The sequence below is a fragment of the Drosophila montana genome, unplaced genomic scaffold (genome assembly GCF_035044405.1).
Source record: "Drosophila montana isolate Dmon_TW-CO22-7 unplaced genomic scaffold, ASM3504440v1 contig_3217_1, whole genome shotgun sequence".
Taxonomy (NCBI): domain Eukaryota; kingdom Metazoa; phylum Arthropoda; class Insecta; order Diptera; family Drosophilidae; genus Drosophila; species Drosophila montana.
In genome coordinates, this window is record NW_026998097.1 from 295004 (window position 1) to 315294 (window position 20291).

General features: G+C 42.8%; 5 protein-coding genes across 5 annotated transcripts; 3 read left to right on the forward strand and 2 right to left on the reverse strand.

Annotated features, from left to right (window-relative positions):
- The first annotated feature begins 4636 nt into the window (after positions 1-4636).
- LOC135433361 (tetratricopeptide repeat protein 27) lies at positions 4637-7573 on the forward strand. The gene is made up of 4 exons (XM_064689378.1): positions 4637-4958; positions 5013-5389; positions 5447-5949; positions 6042-7573. Exons 1-4 carry the CDS (start codon positions 4895-4897, stop codon positions 7507-7509), a joined length of 2412 nt encoding a protein of 803 aa, XP_064545448.1. The 5' UTR covers positions 4637-4894; the 3' UTR covers positions 7510-7573.
- On the reverse strand, positions 7519-8890 carry Wdr92 (WD repeat domain 92). Its single transcript, XM_064689382.1, has 2 exons — positions 8486-8890; positions 7519-8427 (listed from the first exon to the last, which is right to left on the reverse strand). The coding sequence occupies exons 1-2, from the start codon at positions 8758-8760 to the stop codon at positions 7575-7577; spliced, it is 1128 nt and encodes a 375-aa protein (XP_064545452.1). The 5' UTR covers positions 8761-8890; the 3' UTR covers positions 7519-7574.
- A 296-nt stretch (positions 8891-9186) lies between these two features.
- Positions 9187-10028, forward strand: mRpS26 (mitochondrial ribosomal protein S26). The gene is made up of 2 exons (XM_064689384.1): positions 9187-9486; positions 9550-10028. The coding sequence occupies exons 1-2, from the start codon at positions 9278-9280 to the stop codon at positions 9980-9982; spliced, it is 642 nt and encodes a 213-aa protein (XP_064545454.1). The 5' UTR covers positions 9187-9277; the 3' UTR covers positions 9983-10028.
- On the reverse strand, positions 9980-11767 carry RpIIIC53 (RNA polymerase III subunit C53). The gene is made up of 5 exons (XM_064689380.1): positions 11404-11767; positions 10979-11343; positions 10842-10916; positions 10375-10787; positions 9980-10318 (listed from the first exon to the last, which is right to left on the reverse strand). Exons 1-5 carry the CDS (start codon positions 11661-11663, stop codon positions 10130-10132), a joined length of 1302 nt encoding a protein of 433 aa, XP_064545450.1. The 5' UTR covers positions 11664-11767; the 3' UTR covers positions 9980-10129.
- Positions 11768-13371: 1604 nt separating this feature from the next.
- Positions 13372-15211, forward strand: LOC135433302 (uncharacterized). Its single transcript, XM_064689313.1, has 3 exons — positions 13372-13801; positions 13857-14319; positions 14381-15211. The coding sequence occupies exons 1-3, from the start codon at positions 13446-13448 to the stop codon at positions 14795-14797; spliced, it is 1236 nt and encodes a 411-aa protein (XP_064545383.1). The 5' UTR covers positions 13372-13445; the 3' UTR covers positions 14798-15211.
- Positions 15212-20291: the final 5080 nt, after the last annotated feature.

Genomic DNA, 20291 nt, shown 5'->3' on the forward strand with positions numbered 1-20291 from the left:
CTATTCAACTGTCAAGCTGACAACAACTTGTGCTGATCCTCCTAAAGTGGAAAGTGATCTCACTGGATTCGCTTGGATTTTCGCTGCTGACAGCGCTTAAAAACTGCTCTATCCCAAAAACTGCGCACTTTGTGCAACTATGTATTCTATTTATTCAAAACAAAAACTATTTTTGAATACTTTTGAGTGTACACAACTACACACATATGAACCGCAAGTCTTCCCCTTCTTCTTCTAGCTGGCGACTGAGTAATACGAGTAGATGTACTCGTTTGCGTACAAGTATTATGGATTTATTGTGATCAGATTTTTGGCATTTGCGCGTTATTTGATCGCCGACCAGAAACGTCGACGACAGCACAGGCAGCGGCAGAGGCAGCGACAGAGGCAGCGACAGAGGCAGCGACAGAGACAAAGTCGAAGGCAGCAGCAGCCCAAGGTCAGCGTCTTCTCTTCTGCCTCGTCTGCCTCTTCTCGCGTGTTTGAATTTGAATAATTAAGTGCGAAATAAATTAATTTCAGTAGAACTTTTCAGCATGCGCAGCCCATATTTAGTCGCATTTGGGCAACTGACTGGACATATTAGATAAACGAATATGGACACATACATAGATACGCGCTTGACCTTTTCACCTTTTATAGACAATGACAGTTAAGGCGATGCTTATTAAATAATTAAACATAATTAATGAAAAGGCTGCTTAAGCACTTACCCCCTTGTTCCTTCACGCTTGGTATCTATCAGGACAGGACTTTTCCATAAAACACGTTTGTCTCCAGCCAGGTTCCAACTGCTCCGACTTTACTTCAAAATAATGCTGAATAACACTAATGGAATATTTATTCCATTTTACAGAACATTGGCTGGGGCTGAAAAAGAAAACTGCACAGATTAACGAGAAATCGAGAAATACGAGCTCTAGATATATGTATATCGAAAATTTTAAATATATTACATTACGTGACGAGGAAGAGGGCTATAAGCTACTTTTATTTTATTTTATTGAAATGGATGATGCTTGAAGAAGAATAGGGCATGGCGGGGATAATAATTAAAGTGATGAATAAATGAATGCCAAGAGGTTTCAAAGGGACAACAAGTGGGTAGGCAAAAACAATGTCTAATAGCAAATAATATAATGTTTATGAATGAAGCTTATATAAGAATGTCATTAGGAGGATCCTCCCCTCAAGGATCCACCTGGCCTTGTCTCAATCAATAAAAAAAAGATCGCAAAGTGTGTAAGGCGCAAAAACCTTTCCACTTAGCATGAAGATACCTGTTTTTCATATATTCCATTTAATACTATTATTATTTTTTAATCATCAAGCGTCGAGCAAGCGGGAAAATGAAACCGAAACCGAATGCGGCGCCGCCGCGTGGAATGCAACAGGCGGCGAGTGTGGCTCAGCTGTGAAAGTTGCGGCCTGTGAAAGTGAAAATGGAAATGCGGCGCGGCATGAAAACCCACTGACATCAATTTGGGCTTTTCAGCTGGTCGAGCGGGTAGGCGGGCAACAAGGCGGGGCGGGGCGGGGCAGGGCGGGGCGTTTAGGCTGGGGAAATGTGAGAGCTGCCGCGGCGGCGCATAAAGTCGACAATAAATTGCAAATAAAATAAATACTATAATTTAACAACTGTTGCGAATAGGCGGGCGACTGGCGGTCGCTGTTTTGTCGCAGCAATTAAATTAGTTATTAAAATTATATTTATTTGTGCATTTATTGCCATAACAAAAACACACGCACACACACACACATGCACATACGCACAGACACAGCCTGTGCGACCTTGAAAACAAATATTATACTAATATATATTATCAAATGAAATGTGAGTCAGTAAATGTTAAAAATGAATTAACAACTGGTTTCGCTCAGCTAGGCAATTATTATAAATTATATATGTTTCAATTTAAACAAGATGCAAATTAGGAACCAAAAAATAAATAAAACAACGGATCTGATTTGAGTTAATTTGCAACTTATGCTACTATTAGAAGCTTCAAGAATCATCATTTAAGCTAATATTATTTATAGTTTCAATTTGTTAAAACGATATCATGAAGTTAAATTATATCAATTTAAATATCATATACATATGTACATATATAATAAACATAATTTGACTTGGAGGTGACAAAGAACTTTATGAAAATTTAATGCGTTGCAGTCTATAGACAATGCATATTACCTGTATAGTTAATAGTTTATATATTAATCAATTAATATAATTTAATTTTGAATATGAACTGAGCCTTAAACGAACTATTTGGCCGGGAAACCATCAAACAAAGTCAACAGATAGACTTAGCCCTGACCCATTTGGCATATCTAACAATATTTGATAGATCACAGTCTTGGGTTGAGATATAATTTAGCCCGTAACTCTCTGAAAATATTTATAACATACCATATTTTTTGTAGAACGGGCAATTATAAATAATAAACTAAATAGTTTAATAAAATATTGAAAGTATATGAGAAATAGCATTAAACCATAAAACGCACAGGAAGCTGGTTCGAACCATAATATTGTCTTGGGAAATATAGCTAGAGAGTATATTCTATACTTCCAATAAAAAATGTGAATGTATATGATAAATCAAGGTTTGAACCGAAATCTGCCTTGGAAGCTTGTTCGAACATTAATATTGCCTTAGGCAGAGGTCTTAGTAGTATTTTAAAATATGGCATTCAATACTTTCAATAATAATAATAATAATTATATAATAATATTCCATATTATTATAAAGAATACATATTATTATAAAGAGCATATTAATATGTTCCTTGAAATTGTTATGGACATTGCCAAATTCTGATGCTTTTAAATGAAATGACTCATAAGGCAGACATATTCATTTTAATAAATTTATGTGCAATTTATATTTACATAAATTTATTGCAACAACAGCTGCAACAGTTTTGTCCACGCCGAAGCCAGGTGCCGCTGACGCAGCCAAACTCCATTTGCATGCGCCGCTGGGCTGAGAGCGCACTTGGAGCCGGCGTGCAGCAGCTTGTGAGTGTGATAAAAGCCACCGGCTGTAGTCGCAAAAACTAGCTGAAGAGAGACCGAAGAGTGTCTGAGCTACATAAGGAAAAGAGAAAATCGTGCATGCAGAGCACGCAAAAGCTCGAACTAAAGAGAGCGACATAAAGAGCACACAGGGAAAAGCTCTAGAGCGTGCGCGCTGTGGTGAATTAAAAGCATTTAAATTTTGGATGCCTGCAAGAGCGTACCAAAAAGCCGTTAAGAGAAATACACATTGCTCTGCTACGACTTAAATTGAAAGGATATTGTAATTAATATACATAGATATTATAAAGATATTGTTATATTCATTAATTCATTTAAAAGTCATACAATTACAACTGACGCAGACATATAAAATTAAGTAAAGTTCACTACTGAGCATTATTCCACTGGATATTTGAACTTTTATGTTGTTTTCATTAACTGTACCGCTTCGAGCTAATTGTTAAACGACGGCGCCGACGCCGACAGCGAGTGCAAACTCGACCTTGACCGTGAAATTTAAATTTAGAAGCTACGGCCGGCTACGACGTAAAAAATGCAAAGAGCTTTTGGCTTTCTCTGTGTAAGTGTAAACGTACATACATGCATAAATATATACTTATTAATAAGCAGGCATATGTATGTAACTGTATGTATACGATGTAATTGCGATTGAATGGCGCGTCAGGCGCTAAATGCCACAGGTATTCCCTGCCGACCGGGAAAACAACAACAAACACAACTACATGCATGTGTGTGTGTGTGAACAGAAACGTATGCATATGCATGTGTATATACGAATGCAACTCAAATGTCTCATGTGCCTTTGAGCTATTTGTGAAATTCGAATTTTATTTATATCAGCTGCAGACGCCAGACGCTTTAATTGAAATTCGAACTTGCATGCAATTATGCTAATAGTCTAAGAATACGAGTAGCAACTGAATATGTAAAAACATGTATCAGTTAGCTTATTAGGATATTTATTTAATAAACTTACCAGCAAATTTAAAGCTTATGGATCGATATTATTTATGCACGAGCACGTGACTGCAGCGTAAAAATAACTGTCCGCGCATAAAAACTTATCGTTAAGTAGATCTTTTACCGTTCCATATAAAATCGATAACTATAACTTTGAAAATAACTAGAAAGCAGATGACTCACGAGCTGAGCATGGTATGCAACACGTGGCAATAATCATACTCAGTGTACCAACTAAAAATAACGTCTTTCTGATTAATATCTTGAACGCCAACGTTTTCAATCTTTTCTTTATTTAAACTAATACAGAAGTAAAGAAAAAACTTTGGCAAATTAAAGATACAGTTCAAAGTGAAAGAAATTGTAGCGCAAAATATGTAGTGTGCCCAGTGTTAGACAAATGTAAGAAATACCAACATGTTGAAAACACAACTGTTTGTTGGCACAACTTATGCTGTTCAAAGTAAAATAATATTAAACAAATAGTCAAATATACAAGTTCGAAATGCCTTATTTAAAATGCGGAAATTGATCATCAATATATTGCATAGACAAAAATACGCAATTTATCGGCTAGCCTCCACCAATTATCAGACAGCTTAAACGAAAGCAATCGATAGCCCATAATTGTTCCAGACAATTCGCGGATCGCCAATTAAGTCCGTGGTTTTGATTTGTGTTATTTCTTACAATCTGCTGATTGTCAGTTCATAAAGGGGAATTGGCAAGATTTTTGTTAACCTTGGGAATTAAATTTTGTGTCAGCAAGCTTCAATTGTGGCTACTCGTGATTAAACCGGCAACACAATCAACGCGCACGTGTGACGCTAACGTATAAATATACCCTAGAATCAAAACGTTTACTCAGCTTTCACATTCCATGTCAAAATGCTGGAGGAAGCGTTAAGCGAGTATTTTTTGTGCAATTTCAATGATGCACAGCAGCCAGAGGGTAAGACGTGAAAACAGTAAAACCGCCAGCAAAGATTTATAGACTGCCTTACAGATTTGCCGGCTGATGAGCGGCTGCGAAAGCTGTGGACAAGTCAAGAGCTGTGGACAGTGGATGAGCTACAGACAATTATAAAACGCTGGCAGGACAGACCACAGCAGCAGCCGAATGGGAACGAGGAGGCAACACAATTGCTAAATGATTTTCTGCAATTAATGTTCGCCTTTGTGCAAAACAATTTCACCGGACCCTTCGACAAGCTGGCAGCCTGCACAGAAATGCTGACAAATTTGCAGCTGGAGCAAAGCGATGCCCAAGAGCAGCTAAAAGCAAGTGGCGAGGAGCTGAATCCAAATGTGAAGACTGCGCAATTGTTGCTTATAGCAAAGCAAATGCTCGATAATTTAATTGCTGCCCAGCCCACCTCGAAGGTAGTTTCATTTGGCATAAATCTGAAGCCTTACTAATCCTTTTTAACATCTTCACAGTTGCTTTGCTGGTGGCGTCTGCGTCTGGTCTGTCTGCATCAGCACATACTGGACGACTTGGCCAGCGCTCTATACGAGCAATTCAAATTGGCAGCTGCCGAGCTACGTCCCCACGTGACAGCCTTTTCCCAAAAGGAGCTGCAGGCGCTGTTGATACTCGAATTAGCCAATGGCTATTTGCAGTTCCATCGTTCCGATTTGGCATGCCAGACGTTGGATGAGCTATGCGAGCATCTGCAAGTCGAACTGCAAGTAGAGGGCCTGCTCGGCGTGCGCACCAAGTTCCAGCAGAAGCCACTGCCTCAGCTCTGCCTGAAGGTGGTGCAGCAGTCGGTGGATTTGTGCTTGCCAACGGCACAGCTGAGCAATGCGCAAACAGAGCTGCCTCAACTGCTGCTCCTTGAGGATGATACGCGACTGGAGCGCATACGCTTTACCGAGCCAAAGGACAACGAGGTGATGACACTTCCTAGCGTGCTGCAAGCGCTCGTGCTGGCCAAGGTGTGAGTATTAGTTATGCCGGTATTCGGATTCCATATGTATATTGCTTACTATCCTGTTATCGTTTCTTAATCTTCTTTTTATCTGCTTGCAGCAAGCAACTGAAGCGTTCCCAGCCCAAGGATCGTTTGGCAGATGAGCAGCTGGAACCATATACGCAAACGCTTCTCTATCAGCAACACGGACCGCTGCAGGTGCGCCAAGCAGCACTGCTGCTGAACTGCCAGCAGGAATCGAGCCAGCGACGCACTGTCGAGCGCAGCTGGAAGCAGTGTGAGGAGTGCGTCAAGCTGCTGGACAACGTGGAGAAGCATACGCTGCGGACACGTCTTTCCTACGGGTTTGCCGCCTTTCTGCAGCCCAAGTGGCAGGTGCAGCTGCAACTGGTCGATCTGCTGCGTTCGCTTGGCATGACAAAGACTGCGCTGGATATATGCCTGCAGATCCACGCCTGGCAGCAGGTCATCGAGTGCTACACAAGCCTAGAGCTGCGCCATAAAGCAGCAGAAATTATACGGCAGGAGCTAGAGAAGCAACCCACCGTTCTGCTGTATTGTCTGCTGGGTGATGCTGTCGATGATCCCCAGTGCTACGAGCAAGCCTGGCAGCATTCCAAACAAACTAGCGGCAAGGCGCAAGCCTATTGGGGCAACTACTTCTATAGGCGCGCGGATTTCACGCAGGCCATCGGGCACTACGAGCTGTCGCTGGAGATCAATGCGCTGCAGGAATCGATTTTGCTGCGCTGCGGCTACTGTGCCATACAGCTGGAGCGCTGGGAGGCGGCAGTCAAATGGTATCTCGCGTACACGCATCTGGAGCCAAATGGTTTTGAGTCTTGGAACAATCTGGCCAAGGCTCTTATCAAGCTGGGCGACAAGCAGCGGGCACATCGTCTGCTCGGCGAAGCGCTCAAGTGCAACTACAACAACTGGAAGGTGTGGGAGAACTATATGCTTGTGTCGGTGGACACCAGCCACTGGGAGGATGCGATGCGTGCGTATCAGCGCCTCGGCGAGCTCAAGCAGCACTATCTGGACGAGGAGGTGCTCACGCGCATTGTCTACGGTATTGCCAGGCAAATGCAGTCCGATTGCCCATCCGAAGCCATGTCCAGTTCGCTGCATCGTCGCATCACTCAGCTGCTGGGCCAACAATGCGTACAGCATGGCAACGAGCCAATGGTCTGGGAATTGGCCGCCTTGGTTGCGGCGACGCCACTTAAAAAGGCCGAGCGGTTGGTCAAATCGTATCGCGCTTACACGGCCAAACAGCTAAGCTGGGAGACGAAGTCTGCACACGCCAAGAAGGCGCTGAGTCTGTGCCTGGAAGTAGCCGAGCTGGCAATGGCTGCCATCAAGGAGCATGCAGCGGATGAAAGTGAGGTCATGATTACATCGCAGCTCAACTCCAGCCGCTTAGCAGCCACTTCCTGCCTGAATGCATTGAAGCGTGCCAGCCTAGTGGAGGTGCCGAAAGAGCAGGCGGATCAAATGCAGCAGCTGGAGCAGCAGCTCACAGAGTTGACCAGCATTGTGCAGCAGCGTATGCAACGCAACTAGTCCGTCGGCTCCTTGTACATATGTGTAAACTTTTATTAAAGCATTTTATTATTTTCTAAACCTATCTAAAGCGTATTCAATTTTGTGGTGATGAGCACGCGCACGCTCTGATCAAAGGCCCCGGCGACGGCTAAGCCTAGTTTGTCGGGGTGCCAGTCGTAGCTGTGCACCGGCTGGGAGCTTAGAGTCACGGCGCTGATCATCTGCAGCTTGCCGGCGACGCCCTCTTTGTTGCCATCAGCATCCTCAATGACGCGTCGCTCGGGATATTCATATTGCCAGAGACGTATGGAGCCGGTGCCGCCGCCAGTCAAGAAAATATCACGATTCTGGGGCACATGGCGCACAGTCCAGACGGTGGCCTTGGGGCCACTGATGACGCCATTGCTGCCCACGCTGCGGCCCGCATTGCGCTCCTCCACGCAACTAAAGCCCTTGGTCGGATGCTGTGTGCGCATATCATAGACCAGTAAGCCACCCTCCAGCGTTGTCACCGCCAGCTTGTTCATTGAAATGTCGCGACGATCGAACTCCAAGCCGCAGATGCCATTCTTAATGGTTGCCTCCCAACGCACAGCCATTGCGCGCAGATCGAATAGCTTTAGATCACCATTGTCGTATCCAGCGGCAATTATGCGCTCCTCCGCGTTGTAGGTGTTCCCGAACGCCACAGCCCAGCAGTCGCGCCGAAGATTGCTTCTGTTTATACCATCGCCCATCTGCGAGGGCGGCGATATGTCTACAACGGGTGCCTGGCCCTGACGTATGTCCCATACTTTGATAGCGCCATCGCGACCTCCAGTCACGATTTCGGGTGCTCCACATTCCAGCTGAGTGCCGCCAATGGCATCGATGCAGTTTATAATTCCGGTGTGGGCCTTCACGTTGTACACGGCCAGTTCCGGATGCTCCAGATCACTTCGAGAGTTAGCCATGTATTATATATTGATAGCAGGGCTACAATTTATATACTCACAGCACCTGCAGTCGCCCCTCAAAGTCACCAATGGCCATGTGTCGGTTGCGCAGGGAGGAGGCACCAAAGGTGCCACACTTGAAGGCCGCCTTCTTCTCCACCGTCTTGACCTTCTCCAGTTTTTGCTCGTTAAGCTCGTAGATGTCCATAATTCCATGGCTATTCGGCTTGCAGCCAAGCACCACAAATTTTGCCGATAGCGGTATCCATTTCGTATCGTACACCGTGTAGTTCACGGATTCGTGTAAATGTTCGATTAGCTGGGGCTTGTCCATGTCGCCAGCTATTTTCTATTACATGCGATTCTGTCTGAAAATGTTGAATTTCCAATTTTTTGAAATTCAAAATCAATTTGTTTATAATGTTTCCATAGTTCCTTTGATGACATGCTGCCGAAAATTAATCGATGTGTGTACTAATAATCGATACACAAGACACATTTTGTCAAAAACACTGACGAGGAGATACCCTGTGGTTAGAATATCTTTCACACATCACACACACAATTCTTGTTATTAATTAATCATTTTCAACACAAAATTTCAAAACGTTTCAACAGACATGTTTCCAAATAAGAATAGAATTAATTCATTATTCATCACTGAGATCAAAACTGTAAAGGGAAAAAAAAAAAATATACCCGGTATGCCCAAAACTTGTCGATTGTAATGGGTACTGGGTATACCAACTATCGATAGTTCACCTCGTATTATCGAACGTGGGTTGATGCCGTAACAACGCGAAATTATTGAAAAATAATTTTGTAAAAGAAAAACAAATACCTTGGAAAATATGCTGCGCGCAGGCTGTCAATTGTTCAATCCGTCCACCGTGGCGGCAGCCAAGACAGGCAGCAACAACTTCGCCTTGGAATTCGTTCGCTGGCGGCGGAAGCCGCGTTGGCTGCCGGTGGCCAAGAGCAAAGTTTTCCGCGTGCCCGAGCGAAAGAAGCAGTCAGAAGAGGAGCGCACGGAGCTAATGCGGCTGCACAATAACTACAAGTGAGTAAAACAAAACATGTACGAAAATTAAGAAGTGACTATAATATATTTACATTCTTTTAGAACCCAGTTGCGCTCTGTTCGGCAATATTTGCGGCAGGAGGTGGTTCGGCAGCAGGAAACGTCGACGGCGGATCACATAGTATTCACACCCGAGCAGGAGGAAGCAGAGTTCCAGCGATGTCTCGATGTGAATGCCGCTTGGAATGCACAGATTACTAAAGAGCGCGAAGTCCGCTTGGCCAAGGAGCGGGAAGAAAAGGTTGCCTACATCCAGGATCGCATTGAAGCGGGTAAACTCCGTGCAGAGGAGCAACGCGAGCGTGCCGATCAGCGTATACGCCATGAAATCGAGCAATCCAAGACGTTCATCACACGTGATAATCTGGACTCGGCTATTGAAACGGCACTGGCCAATCCCGTGGATCACAACTATGCAATCGATCTGGAGGGCAACATGCTTAGGGGGCGTAGTACGCAGTCTCTAACTAGCTAAGACTAGATATTTCTTATATTAAAAAATAAAGAGTACTTGTAATCAATGCAGTTAAATAACTTAGACTTAGTCGGCCTATTTACAGAATTATTATATGCTCCTAAACTAAACTAAAACAAAACGGACTCAGCCCTAGTCTAGTGAGTGCTACGTGGTGGCAGAGCCAGTTGCTGTTGGTATGCTAGTTGTCGCGGATGTTGGTTGCCTGGCGGCTGTCTCTTGCTGCTGAAAGAGATGCACCCAGTCGGGAGTGGCCTTTAGCTTGGCCTGGATTGGACCCAGATTGATCATGTTTCCGCTGCGTTGCTCCCGATTGCTGCTGATGGACATGAGCTCCTACAAAACGCAAGGATGCTATATAAACTTTAAAAGGTTTAAGTTTTTTGACATACCTGTAAGAAACCCGAGTCCAGACCCATGTCCAAATCGAAGTGTGTGTCGCCCAGCAGCAATTTAACGCGGCCCGAACGATATCTTAATATCTTGCCAATTTGGCCTTCCTCCAACTGTGTCAATAGACTGGGCTTGGGCGTACCGGTTGCCGCGGTTGTGGACGTTGGACTGTTGGGTTGCTCTGCCGAGCCACTAGACGCTGGCTGCTCTGTGGCTGCAGGCACATCTTCGGCTTCGTCTGCCACACAGGGCAGCACGTTGGGAAGCTGCATGACAAAGAGCTGGGACTGTGGCGCATCGAGAAAAGCGCCAATACTGCGCGGATAACGTCCGTATTGTGCGGGTGGCTCCTCCATGCCAGCGTGGACACCTACGTGCAGGCTTTGCATATGCTGGGCTACAGCTAGCGACTCTGCAAGAAAAAACAGATTACGATCTGTCATTTGGTTATGTGGCTTGTGCTTACCTTTTTCATCCGGATTTGGTTTTGGAATGAGCACTGTTTCCTGTTTTATGTTGCCTTTTTGGGTGTGCCACAGTCCTGGAAAGAAAGTATGAATGAGTTATTTCTTGACTAGATGGTTGCTCACTGGTTGCACTTACCTTCGGTTAGCATCACCGGTTTGAAGTTCAGTTCAGTCTTATCAAGCTCACTTTCATCACTGACGGATTCGTCGTCATCGCTGTCATCGCTGCCTATCAGATCCCGCACTCGCTGTTCCTGGGATTTGTCATCCTTGCGTTTTCGGGGTATAGTCACTTCGTCGCCGGCGCGCGTATAGGACGAGCCACCGCTTGAGGATTTGCGCAAATGCACGGCACCAGCGCCCTCTGAGAAAACGCCGGTCGTTTGTATGAGTGTGGAGTTGCCATTGCCAGCTCCACGTCCGCGCGTTGCTCCACCAGCGCCACGAGCACCGCGACGACCACCACGTGGCTGCGTAAAGTCCTTCGACGTCTTCACGTTGCTGTAAAAGTAAATGTTTTTATTCTGATGAATCCTTGACTCGCTGCCTCCTACTACTCACATATTTTTGTTGCGCACTGCATTTAAATTGGGCGCGAAGACTTTCTTAGCAGCCGCACTGGCACCGCGGCCGCCCAGGGTCAAGTCTCTCGCTGGCGTTAGACGGGACATTCCGTTTGACATGTTGCTGAGGGGCGCAGCAACGGGAGTTGCCGACGCTGCAATGCTGTTGTTGCTGCTGGCTGCGGCAACTGGTTGCGCTGTTGCTGGCATTCTCTTGGCTGGCATCGTGGACTGCCGCTTGGCGCTGCCGCTGGCCATGTGCGGCCACAGAAGTCCTTTGTAATAACTGTCGTTTATTAATATATTCAATGAGCTGGGTTTGGACGATGATTTGAGGTTATTTGGCAAAGTGTTGCAAAAGTTGTAACACACGCACATGCCGATAAATGGGTTTTAAGTATCGATATCGTATGGACGATACCAGTGTTACCGTATTCAAAATAATTTGTGTTGCTACCACCGCAGTCTGCGCGGCATTTGTGCTTGTTGGTGAATAAACAATTAATAGTTATTAAATTGTTTAGCGTTATTATATGTTCTTGGTGCTCTTTAATGATGGTTAGATGTGCGCGGTTGAGTTATCGAGTCATTGCATGAAGATATGCAGACGCACGTCTCAAATTTAATAATTGTGCGTAGCGCGTCTGTTTGATAAGACGTCGATCAGCTGTTTCCTTATTCCGATATTCAAGCTGCAAATATCGATAAATATTTTGCAAATGGTGTTCGCGCCTTGAAAAAATAATCTGCTTATTAAATAAAATGCGTTATTATATTATTAATGCTATTGAGACTGTTATGTGCTAGATTTAAAATTGTGTTTGTGCACGGAACATGCAAGCTCGTGTTTTAAATTACCCAATCAAATAAATCGCAGCTGCGTGCTGAGACTCCAATCAATCAAATCTATTTGTTACCAAAGTAAGTAATTTATATCCGTTATTTATATACCCTATGCTTTGAAAACAATATGCATATATGGTTTTCTTTATAGTTTTTAAGAGCCCTTGCGATGTCATTAACACGGTAGTTTTCTTAAAATGAATACTGTAGATTCATATTGATTGTGTGTCTCTACAGGGTATTTCGCAATCGAGCACTGGGGTATAAATTATATTCCTGCAAAATACATATTCGGCCCTATTAAGTATGTATATCTTGATCAGTACATAGTTATGTGCTATGAAAACGGTTTTTCTTTTTAAATATTCACATCTTAACCGAACTGATTAAATTTTACCACGCTTTCATGGTGAAAATAATTTTATTATCCTACGGGAATGCGATATTATTTAGCTTTAATATTATATATGAAGCTTCGGTAACAAATTTCGGTCTATATGTCTGCAAGGGTATTCAATCTTCGCGCCCCAAAATAACTGTCATTTCTTGCTGTCGTGTAGATAAAGATGTTAACTTGCTATTTACACGTGCAATCGCCAACATTTCAAAGCCAAATTAGCAGAGTTCTTCTTACCGCCTTTCCAGTGGTATGACTGCTATATTCTACTTGAACTTTGAACAAACATTCTATGGTGGATCGTTTATTTTAACTGATAATGAACTCGATAAATCCTGTATCTATTAGACCTAGCTTGATTGATTAAATTTAAATACTTATAATAAATTTATCTGGATAGTATTATATATGTATATGTATGCATTATTAAGGTTCCCCATTTTCTGTAATAATTGTAACGCAATGTGTTAAAACAAAGAGAGAGAGAGAGAGAGAGAGAGAGAGAGAGAGAGAGAGAGAGAGAGAGAAAAAGAGAGAGAGAGAGAGAAAGTGAAAGGAGAGAGAGAGGGAGAGCACGAGAGACAAAGCGCACTGAAATGTTATGAAATTGTTCCAATGAATAATGAGATATGTTGTTTGTAAACTAAAACAAGTAGTCAAGATTGATAAGCGTGGGCACGATTAGGGCCGCTCAATTGAATGGTTAGAATTTCATAATAGCGTCAAAGTTTAAACGGTCAGTATTTCGGAACAACTGGCCGCCGACGGACGTGGACGGAGCAGCGATAGAAAAATAAAGCATGGATCTAATTGCAGAGCAGGCAGCAGAAGCTACTCAAACAACCTGTGATTCCGACTATATAGCAAAAGCTCTGGCACGCGCGTATAAAAGCGCAAATTTGCGTATAGAAAGCTTTCACAGTGAGGCAGTTAGTCAGCGCGGCGAAAACTTTTGTAGCGTCATCTACCGGATAAAAGTAGCATATCGCAAAAGCGAAAATGCGCCGTTAGAGCAGGGAAATTATATACTTAAGGACCTGCTGCCCATTGTTGCCGAGGTGGGCTCCAATGAGAAATTCATGTTCGAGCAGATACTGCCCGCCATGGCGCAGTTATTGGGGAAGACTTCGCTGGAGGAGCGCAAGTTGAGCGCTGAGTAAGTTAACCTTTCAATTTCGTAATGTAATTATCTAATCAAAATATTTTTCCAGTTGTCTCTTTGCGGAGCGCGCTAAAGCCAAAGAGATCTATTTGCTGGAGGATCTTGGCGCTTTGGGCTATACATCATTAAACCGCCAAAAAGGCCTGTCTCTGGAGGATGCCCGGATTTGCCTGCACAAGTTGGCACAGTTCCATGCCGCCTCCATGCTGCTGCTGCACGAGCAGCCCCAGCTGGTGGCTCAACTGTCGCCCTCACACTTTGACAATGGTGTGAGTGATCCCTTCGCCCAAGTCATTTGTTTGGATGGCACGGCTTATGCAGCAGATGTGGTGGCCGAAATGCCGGGCATGGCGCCAATAGCTGCTAAAATGCGGGCTCAGCTGTCAGGGGATTACTCCGAGCGCTTACGTGCCACGGTCAATGCCAAAAACACCGATTTCCCAGTCATTGTCCATGGGGACCTGTGGGTAAATAATATAATGATCAATCCTGAGCAGAAAAAGGCAATTATTGTAAGTATTCAAGATAAAAGAAGCTGGATTTTAAATGTTAATTGATGCTGTTCGCTTTTAGGTGGATTTCCAAAACTGTTTTGTTGGCAGTCCGGCCATTGATCTACAATTCTTTTGCTATACCAGCTTGCAGTTGGACGTGCTACTGCAGCACCGGGAGCAGTTGCTGCAGCACTATAACGAAAGTCTCTGCCAGACACTGACTGCTCTGAATTATCCTGGAAACCAGCCAAGCTATGCCCAACTGCTTGATGAAATGGAACGTTGTCTCTTCTACGGTTACTATGCCGTCGTCTGTGAGCTGCCCATCTGTTGTGTCTCTAAGGATGCCGCTGAGGACTTCACTGTGCACACTTTCATAGACGCCGAGGCCATAAGGGCGAAGCGTCAACAGCTCTTTGCCAATGAACGTGTCCTGCACACATTGAAAGCCACCTTGGGTCACTTTGAGCAGCAGGGCATACTAAATGCGTTGTAAAAGGCGGACAACTTCACTACTCTTATTTGTATTACTGAAAGTATTTAGGGAGTGATAGATAGATTCCATCTAAATGGGCTGAAATATTTTGGGAATTTTTTGAAAAAGTTGCATGTCTTAAGTTAGAGTTTTTTTTAAACACTTGTTTTTTTTTAATTTTGTTATTCTTGAACGTTATCAACCACCGAGTAGATTTGGTCATGTCTGTTTGTCTGCCCGTCTCTCTCCCTCCCTATTCCTCTCTCTCACAGTCCAAGGGATAGTAACACTATATCATATGATATATCATAGGTACGATCGTTTAAATGTTGATTTTTTATACTATATGTGCGAAATCCCTCCACGGAGAATACATATTGCATTTACCAGCAAAACCTTATCTTATCTACAATAATAAAAGTGATCATATACATATCTGTTGGTAAACATCGACTTGTAAATTGAGTTATAAACGTTTTCTTCGCTTACATGTGCTTGCTGCTCAAGAGGGTATGGCAGGTGCCACTTAAATATGGAAGATGGTTTGAGGTTCTTACCCTCTTCTTGGGTAGCTTCTTCTATGGTATGACAGCTATACAACCTGCATTACTCAAGTGCTTCAAGTTGTGTTTATAAATAAATTTCATGTCTGCCAAAGTTTCTGGCCAAGATTTACGAGTAAGAGATGGCAATTGAATGCGTGTGTGCGTATGTGTGTGTATGGGTGTATGTTGCATGTGCCTTGTTTGGCTGCTTAGTGTGCGATAAAGTTGGCATCGCCTGCCCCCATAACCCGCAACTCCGGGGTGAGGTGCAAAATATGCAAATCGCTTTGCAGTTATTCTTAGAAAGTTGTCAGTTTCCAAGTGGAGCTAAGCCAAGCGTGCAACAGCGTGGCATGGTAAGCAGACCAAAATGCACTTGACACCCTGCAACTTGTAAGTTGTAAGTGTTTAAAAAGCAATTTATTGTTTTGCCCAAACGCAGGCACCTAAACCCACTCCGATTCCTAACCCTTATGCGATGGCGGTGTACTTTAGTAAGCCTGAACTGATATTTCTTACTCTTACAGCGATTTCTCGGAGTCTGTCAAATTATTTGGCATTATGTGATCAAAGAACTCTTATTTTCTTTCAATTATTTGACTTTCAATTGCCTTAAATACCCAGCAGGAAATGCAATGTACCCAACTGCTCTGCTAGTCAACCCGCTCCTTGGGCAATTTGAGCCGTACCCTCATCCGCAACCTCTCCTGTCTTGTCGTTCTGGCTTTGAACTCCAAGCGGAAACTGCAGCCAAACCCTAAGCAGCAAGTTTGTCTTTCGAGTTCTTTTTTTTTTTGGCTATTGCATTTCGCATTGCAGTCGGTATGGTATGGAAAAACAAATCAAAGACACGAAACCCTGCGTTGGCGACTGGTCTCTGCTGCTTGGAGGCATTAATTGCATTCTGCAGCATCACATTGCACTTTCAATTAGTTGCAAATGCCTTAACTCCGACCTAAGCTCCAACTGCTACCCATCTGCAAGCATAGCCGTCGGCAAAGTAACAGGAAACGGAAGTTAAGTGCTGAGGCGAGGCGTTAAGTAAAATCAACCCCCAGCTCAGTAGCTGTCTCAGCCGGGAGTTGAATGCAACAAAGCAGCATCCCAGCCATGACATTGGAGAATTATGCATTAATTGAAAGGTGATGTCGACTTTGGAGTTCGCATTTGTGTGTGAGGGGAGGGTCTGTGACTTGACGCATGGGTGCAACTTTGACAGCGAGTTGATTTGTTTTGGCAGTTCCTTTGGCCAGCAGAAAGTTGACCTGTGCGCTTCTGTCTGGAGCTCAGTTGATGCACCTTAAACCGCCGTCTCCCCTTGAAATTTGCATGCACTTTGCTGCCGGGCATTTTGACTCGCCCAATGTAAACAGCAACGGCCTGACCGTTGCCCAGTCCTTGCCTCTGGTCTAATGCATTTCAAAATAGATTTATGGTTTTCTTTCGTCTTGCATTTAGAGGTGTTCGCAAGGCCTTCGAATGGGGTGGTTGGCTGTTTGTTGGCTTTGGCCGCACACGCATTTGTTTGTTTTCAATGTTAATTAAGGCTTACGATTACTGAAATTGGCTCAAGGGGTTTGTCTTATATGCTATCAATTTAAATATTTGAAGCTGACTATTGTATGTCTGTGGACATACACTCACATACTCTAGACACTCAGCAGAAAAGCTATTGTGAGCCGTGCAATTTTATTTAATTTGTAGAGACTCCTTTAATAGTCTTATCTTATTCCCAATCATACACATATGCATATGCATATGCATATATGTGGATATACATACATAAATATGTACGTTGCTACCAACGCTTGTTAAAAAAACACTTATCAGAGCATTTGCAAGGCTACTTAAATTCATGAGAATCGCATAGAAGGCCGATTTGCAGTTCGAGAAAACTCTTTGCACAACAATATTACACCATTTTTCCTACTTTGTATACATTTTGTTGCTAGTCCACTAAATCAGTTTATTTTCTTATCTCAGGGGCCCATAGTTTTTTTCAATTAGCTAACACCACTTGAGAAAGAGTGAGAGAGACTTAAGTAAGCGGCGAACACACAATTAAAGGCAATAAATTTGCACATAAAACCATAAATCAAAGTCCGATCATAATCGCAAAGCGCAAACAAAAGAAAACAAATACTTTGTGGGGAAAAAGTGGCAAGCGAGAACTTTACTTCCGTTGCTGGATATGTAAGCCATCCCCCCAATCGAAGGACCTCCTTGACCAGAGAAGGCTGCGGATTGGAGTTCGCTTCGTTTATTAATTGTACAACTGTCTCCAATCATAATTAATGAACTTTTGGCACATCCTACAAGCGTCACATAGACTCCAGTCGGAACGGAATTCAAATAAAACTAAAATATATGTATCAACAGAAATGTATTCTGGCACACCATAAATCTTCCGTTTGGCAAATCTGTTCAGGGTTTTTGGTTTGGTTTGCTGTGCATTTGTTTAATGGATGACAGTTTCAATTAGGCACATTTAAGGATTTTCTGGGATTTCTTCACTATTTTGATTTGTTTCAAATATGTATATGTGATTAGCTGATTAGAAAGAACTTGAATGTGAGTAACTAGATAATATTTTCATTAGACTGTGCTGTACTTCGTCATCAGTTGAGGCTTAATGACTTTCAATAAATAATTTTCAGCCCAACAATGCTGCGGCGCAACAACAAAAGAACCCACAGAATTTACATATGAATGCCTGGTATCTTACGGCCGGGACATGTCGTTCCTTTTCCCAACTCCATCCCCAGCCAATTGGTTGTGAAAAATTGGACAGCTATAGCAAACAGCAAGCACACATGATTACCATTCGAGAGTCGAGGGCTGGGTGGGGGCTGGACTAGCCCTTTTCACACAGCTAATGACTAATGATGCCACAATTTATCTTGCCTGATTTCTAAGCAAGTGTTAATGTTTTTTAATTTACGTTACGTCTTTTGCACAGCGCAACAGCCCCCGATTTCCCTCCCACTGCCTCAAATGTGCATGTGTGCATAATTACTTAAAATGAAACACGATGTGCAGAAAAGAGCTCGTGTCATCATTTTGAAATTATTTAAATTCTACCAACTGACTTACTGACAACGCTGATAAATGAGCTAGTGACGCCGCCGCAGCCCCTTCCTCTGGCAAACACTTCTTGCATTGCAGCTGAATGAAAAATTAACGCAATTTTCTTGTTTGCTTTTAAGCTTGGAAACCTACTGAAAACCAAGTGGTTGTATTATAAGAGCTTCTCCTGATAATTATGTGGGATTTGCATATGTAATTTTCCACATGAACGCCTGCTGCTGCTACTGCAAAGTCATTCAGATTTAAATGGGAAAACTCGAACCAGCACCCTCTCTTTTTCTCGCTCACTCTCCCTCTGTTTTCGCAATATTAGAAATACAGTAACATGTACCTATTAAGACTATTCCTGTATATTATTATTAAAGATCAGAAAAGAATACTTTTGTCTGAATACTACGAATAAGTAAATAAGCAAATGAATAAGTGAGTGTATTTATCTTACCTGTATGAGTATTATTCAAGCTCACCCATTGCTTATTGCTGCCTGCGATTTCCGTTTATCCAAACTGAGCTCTGCTAAATGTAAAATATCCAGAATTACGCAAATAAATCTAATGCAATTACCTTAAAAGCGCCAACCATAAAAGCATATTCCGCATGAGGGCTTATATGAGCTGGTTGCATTTTACAGAACATTTTTATGACATTTACGCGCGGCAATAAAAACTAAACAAATCCTTCATTTTTATCCCAAATGCGATTGGCGCCAGCTTCAGAGTAGCAAGTCGAAGCCTCAGCTGATTGACGAATCGCCCGACTGACTGTGGGTTAGATTCGAGTCTGTTGAGCACTTTTACGGCTTACATGAGGGGGCGGCTGTAACGAGAAGAGGGACAGCTTTTATGCGGCCCACAGACATGGGCCAAAAACTAATTACCTCTCCTGGACCTGGGACAGCGCTCGTCAGCCATTTACGGCGCTCGCTTTATAGACAGAGCCGTAGACGCTGCGGTTTGGCATTTGTAATATGTACGCGCATGTATATACATATTTTTAATGGCATTTTGCATACGATTTACATTTTGCTGCACTGCATCGATAAAACGAAGACCCTTTTAATGGCATCAACGACACTCGCCGGCAGACCAGCCGGCAAATTTGGCGTATAAAAACGCATCGTCGCCACTATAAAAGTGCCTTGAAGTTTTTGGGAATGTGTAACAAATATATAAAATATAAATGTTATTCATAGTAAAATCCCATCCAACTTTCTAGATCGTTGCCTCTGTTGTTTTCGATGATAATTCAAAATGTGTGAAAAGCTTTTTGACACTTGTGGGCGGGCACTGCAGAATTTATGACTTGCCAGCTGGATATAGTTCTTACTATTAGTTTTAATGTAATGAGGAGGTTATGCACTTCTCTCCCGGCTGAAGCTATAGTTTCTTGACTATAGGGCTTGACTTCCAAGACGTTGCTACACAATCTGCCAAAAAATATATAAATTTAGCATAAGTTCGCTATTTGTTTGGATTTTGCATTAAGTTTAAGAGGGTTTGATTATAAATCAATTTAGTTGCTTATGCAACCCAGTTATGGAAAATTCTTCAATATTCTTATAATTTCAGCATCACATAGGAATATGTTGCCGTTTTCTTCATCAGATTAAATATGTCAATCGAATTAAACGTAATATTTTCGTTTTCCTTAGAAATCTTTTAAATTCTACTTTTTGCAGTCTCTAATTATTTAAATAAATTTTTGCTTGCTATTTAATTTAATATAATTTCTTTAAAACATGATACTCGTTTCAAAAAAGCAATAAAGTATTTTTTTGAATATTGTTGAGTATCAGAGTTTGTTAATATAAGGTAATAGAGTTGTTAGAGTGAAAAGCTCTTTAATTTTGGTGTATTGCAATCATGAAACGGAGTTTTTGAGGC

Excerpts from the sequence above, each read along its gene's own strand:
- LOC135433361 (XM_064689378.1), top strand. The coding sequence starts at position 4,895 with ATGCTGGAGGAAGCGTTAAGCGAGTATTTTTTGTGCAATTTCAATGAT. Across the intron at positions 4,959-5,012 it reads TGATGCACAGCAGCCAGAGG|ATTTGCCGGCTGATGAGCGG; the intron begins GTAAGACGTGAA and ends ACTGCCTTACAG. Across the intron at positions 5,390-5,446 it reads CTGCCCAGCCCACCTCGAAG|TTGCTTTGCTGGTGGCGTCT; the intron begins GTAGTTTCATTT and ends ACATCTTCACAG.
- Wdr92 (XM_064689382.1), bottom strand. The coding sequence starts at position 8,760 with ATGGACAAGCCCCAGCTAATCGAACATTTACACGAATCCGTGAACTAC. Across the intron at positions 8,428-8,485 it reads GAGGGGCGACTGCAGGTGCT|TGATCTGGAGCATCCGGAAC; the intron begins GTGAGTATATAA and ends TAACTCTCGAAG.
- mRpS26 (XM_064689384.1), top strand. The coding sequence starts at position 9,278 with ATGCTGCGCGCAGGCTGTCAATTGTTCAATCCGTCCACCGTGGCGGCA. Across the intron at positions 9,487-9,549 it reads CGGCTGCACAATAACTACAA|AACCCAGTTGCGCTCTGTTC; the intron begins GTGAGTAAAACA and ends ACATTCTTTTAG.
- RpIIIC53 (XM_064689380.1), bottom strand. The coding sequence starts at position 11,663 with ATGGCCAGCGGCAGCGCCAAGCGGCAGTCCACGATGCCAGCCAAGAGA. Across the intron at positions 11,344-11,403 it reads GCAGTGCGCAACAAAAATAT|CAACGTGAAGACGTCGAAGG; the intron begins GTGAGTAGTAGG and ends TTACTTTTACAG. Across the intron at positions 10,319-10,374 it reads TGGACTCGGGTTTCTTACAG|GAGCTCATGTCCATCAGCAG; the intron begins GTATGTCAAAAA and ends TGCGTTTTGTAG.
- LOC135433302 (XM_064689313.1), top strand. The coding sequence starts at position 13,446 with ATGGATCTAATTGCAGAGCAGGCAGCAGAAGCTACTCAAACAACCTGT. Across the intron at positions 13,802-13,856 it reads GAGCGCAAGTTGAGCGCTGA|TTGTCTCTTTGCGGAGCGCG; the intron begins GTAAGTTAACCT and ends ATATTTTTCCAG. Across the intron at positions 14,320-14,380 it reads AGCAGAAAAAGGCAATTATT|GTGGATTTCCAAAACTGTTT; the intron begins GTAAGTATTCAA and ends GTTCGCTTTTAG.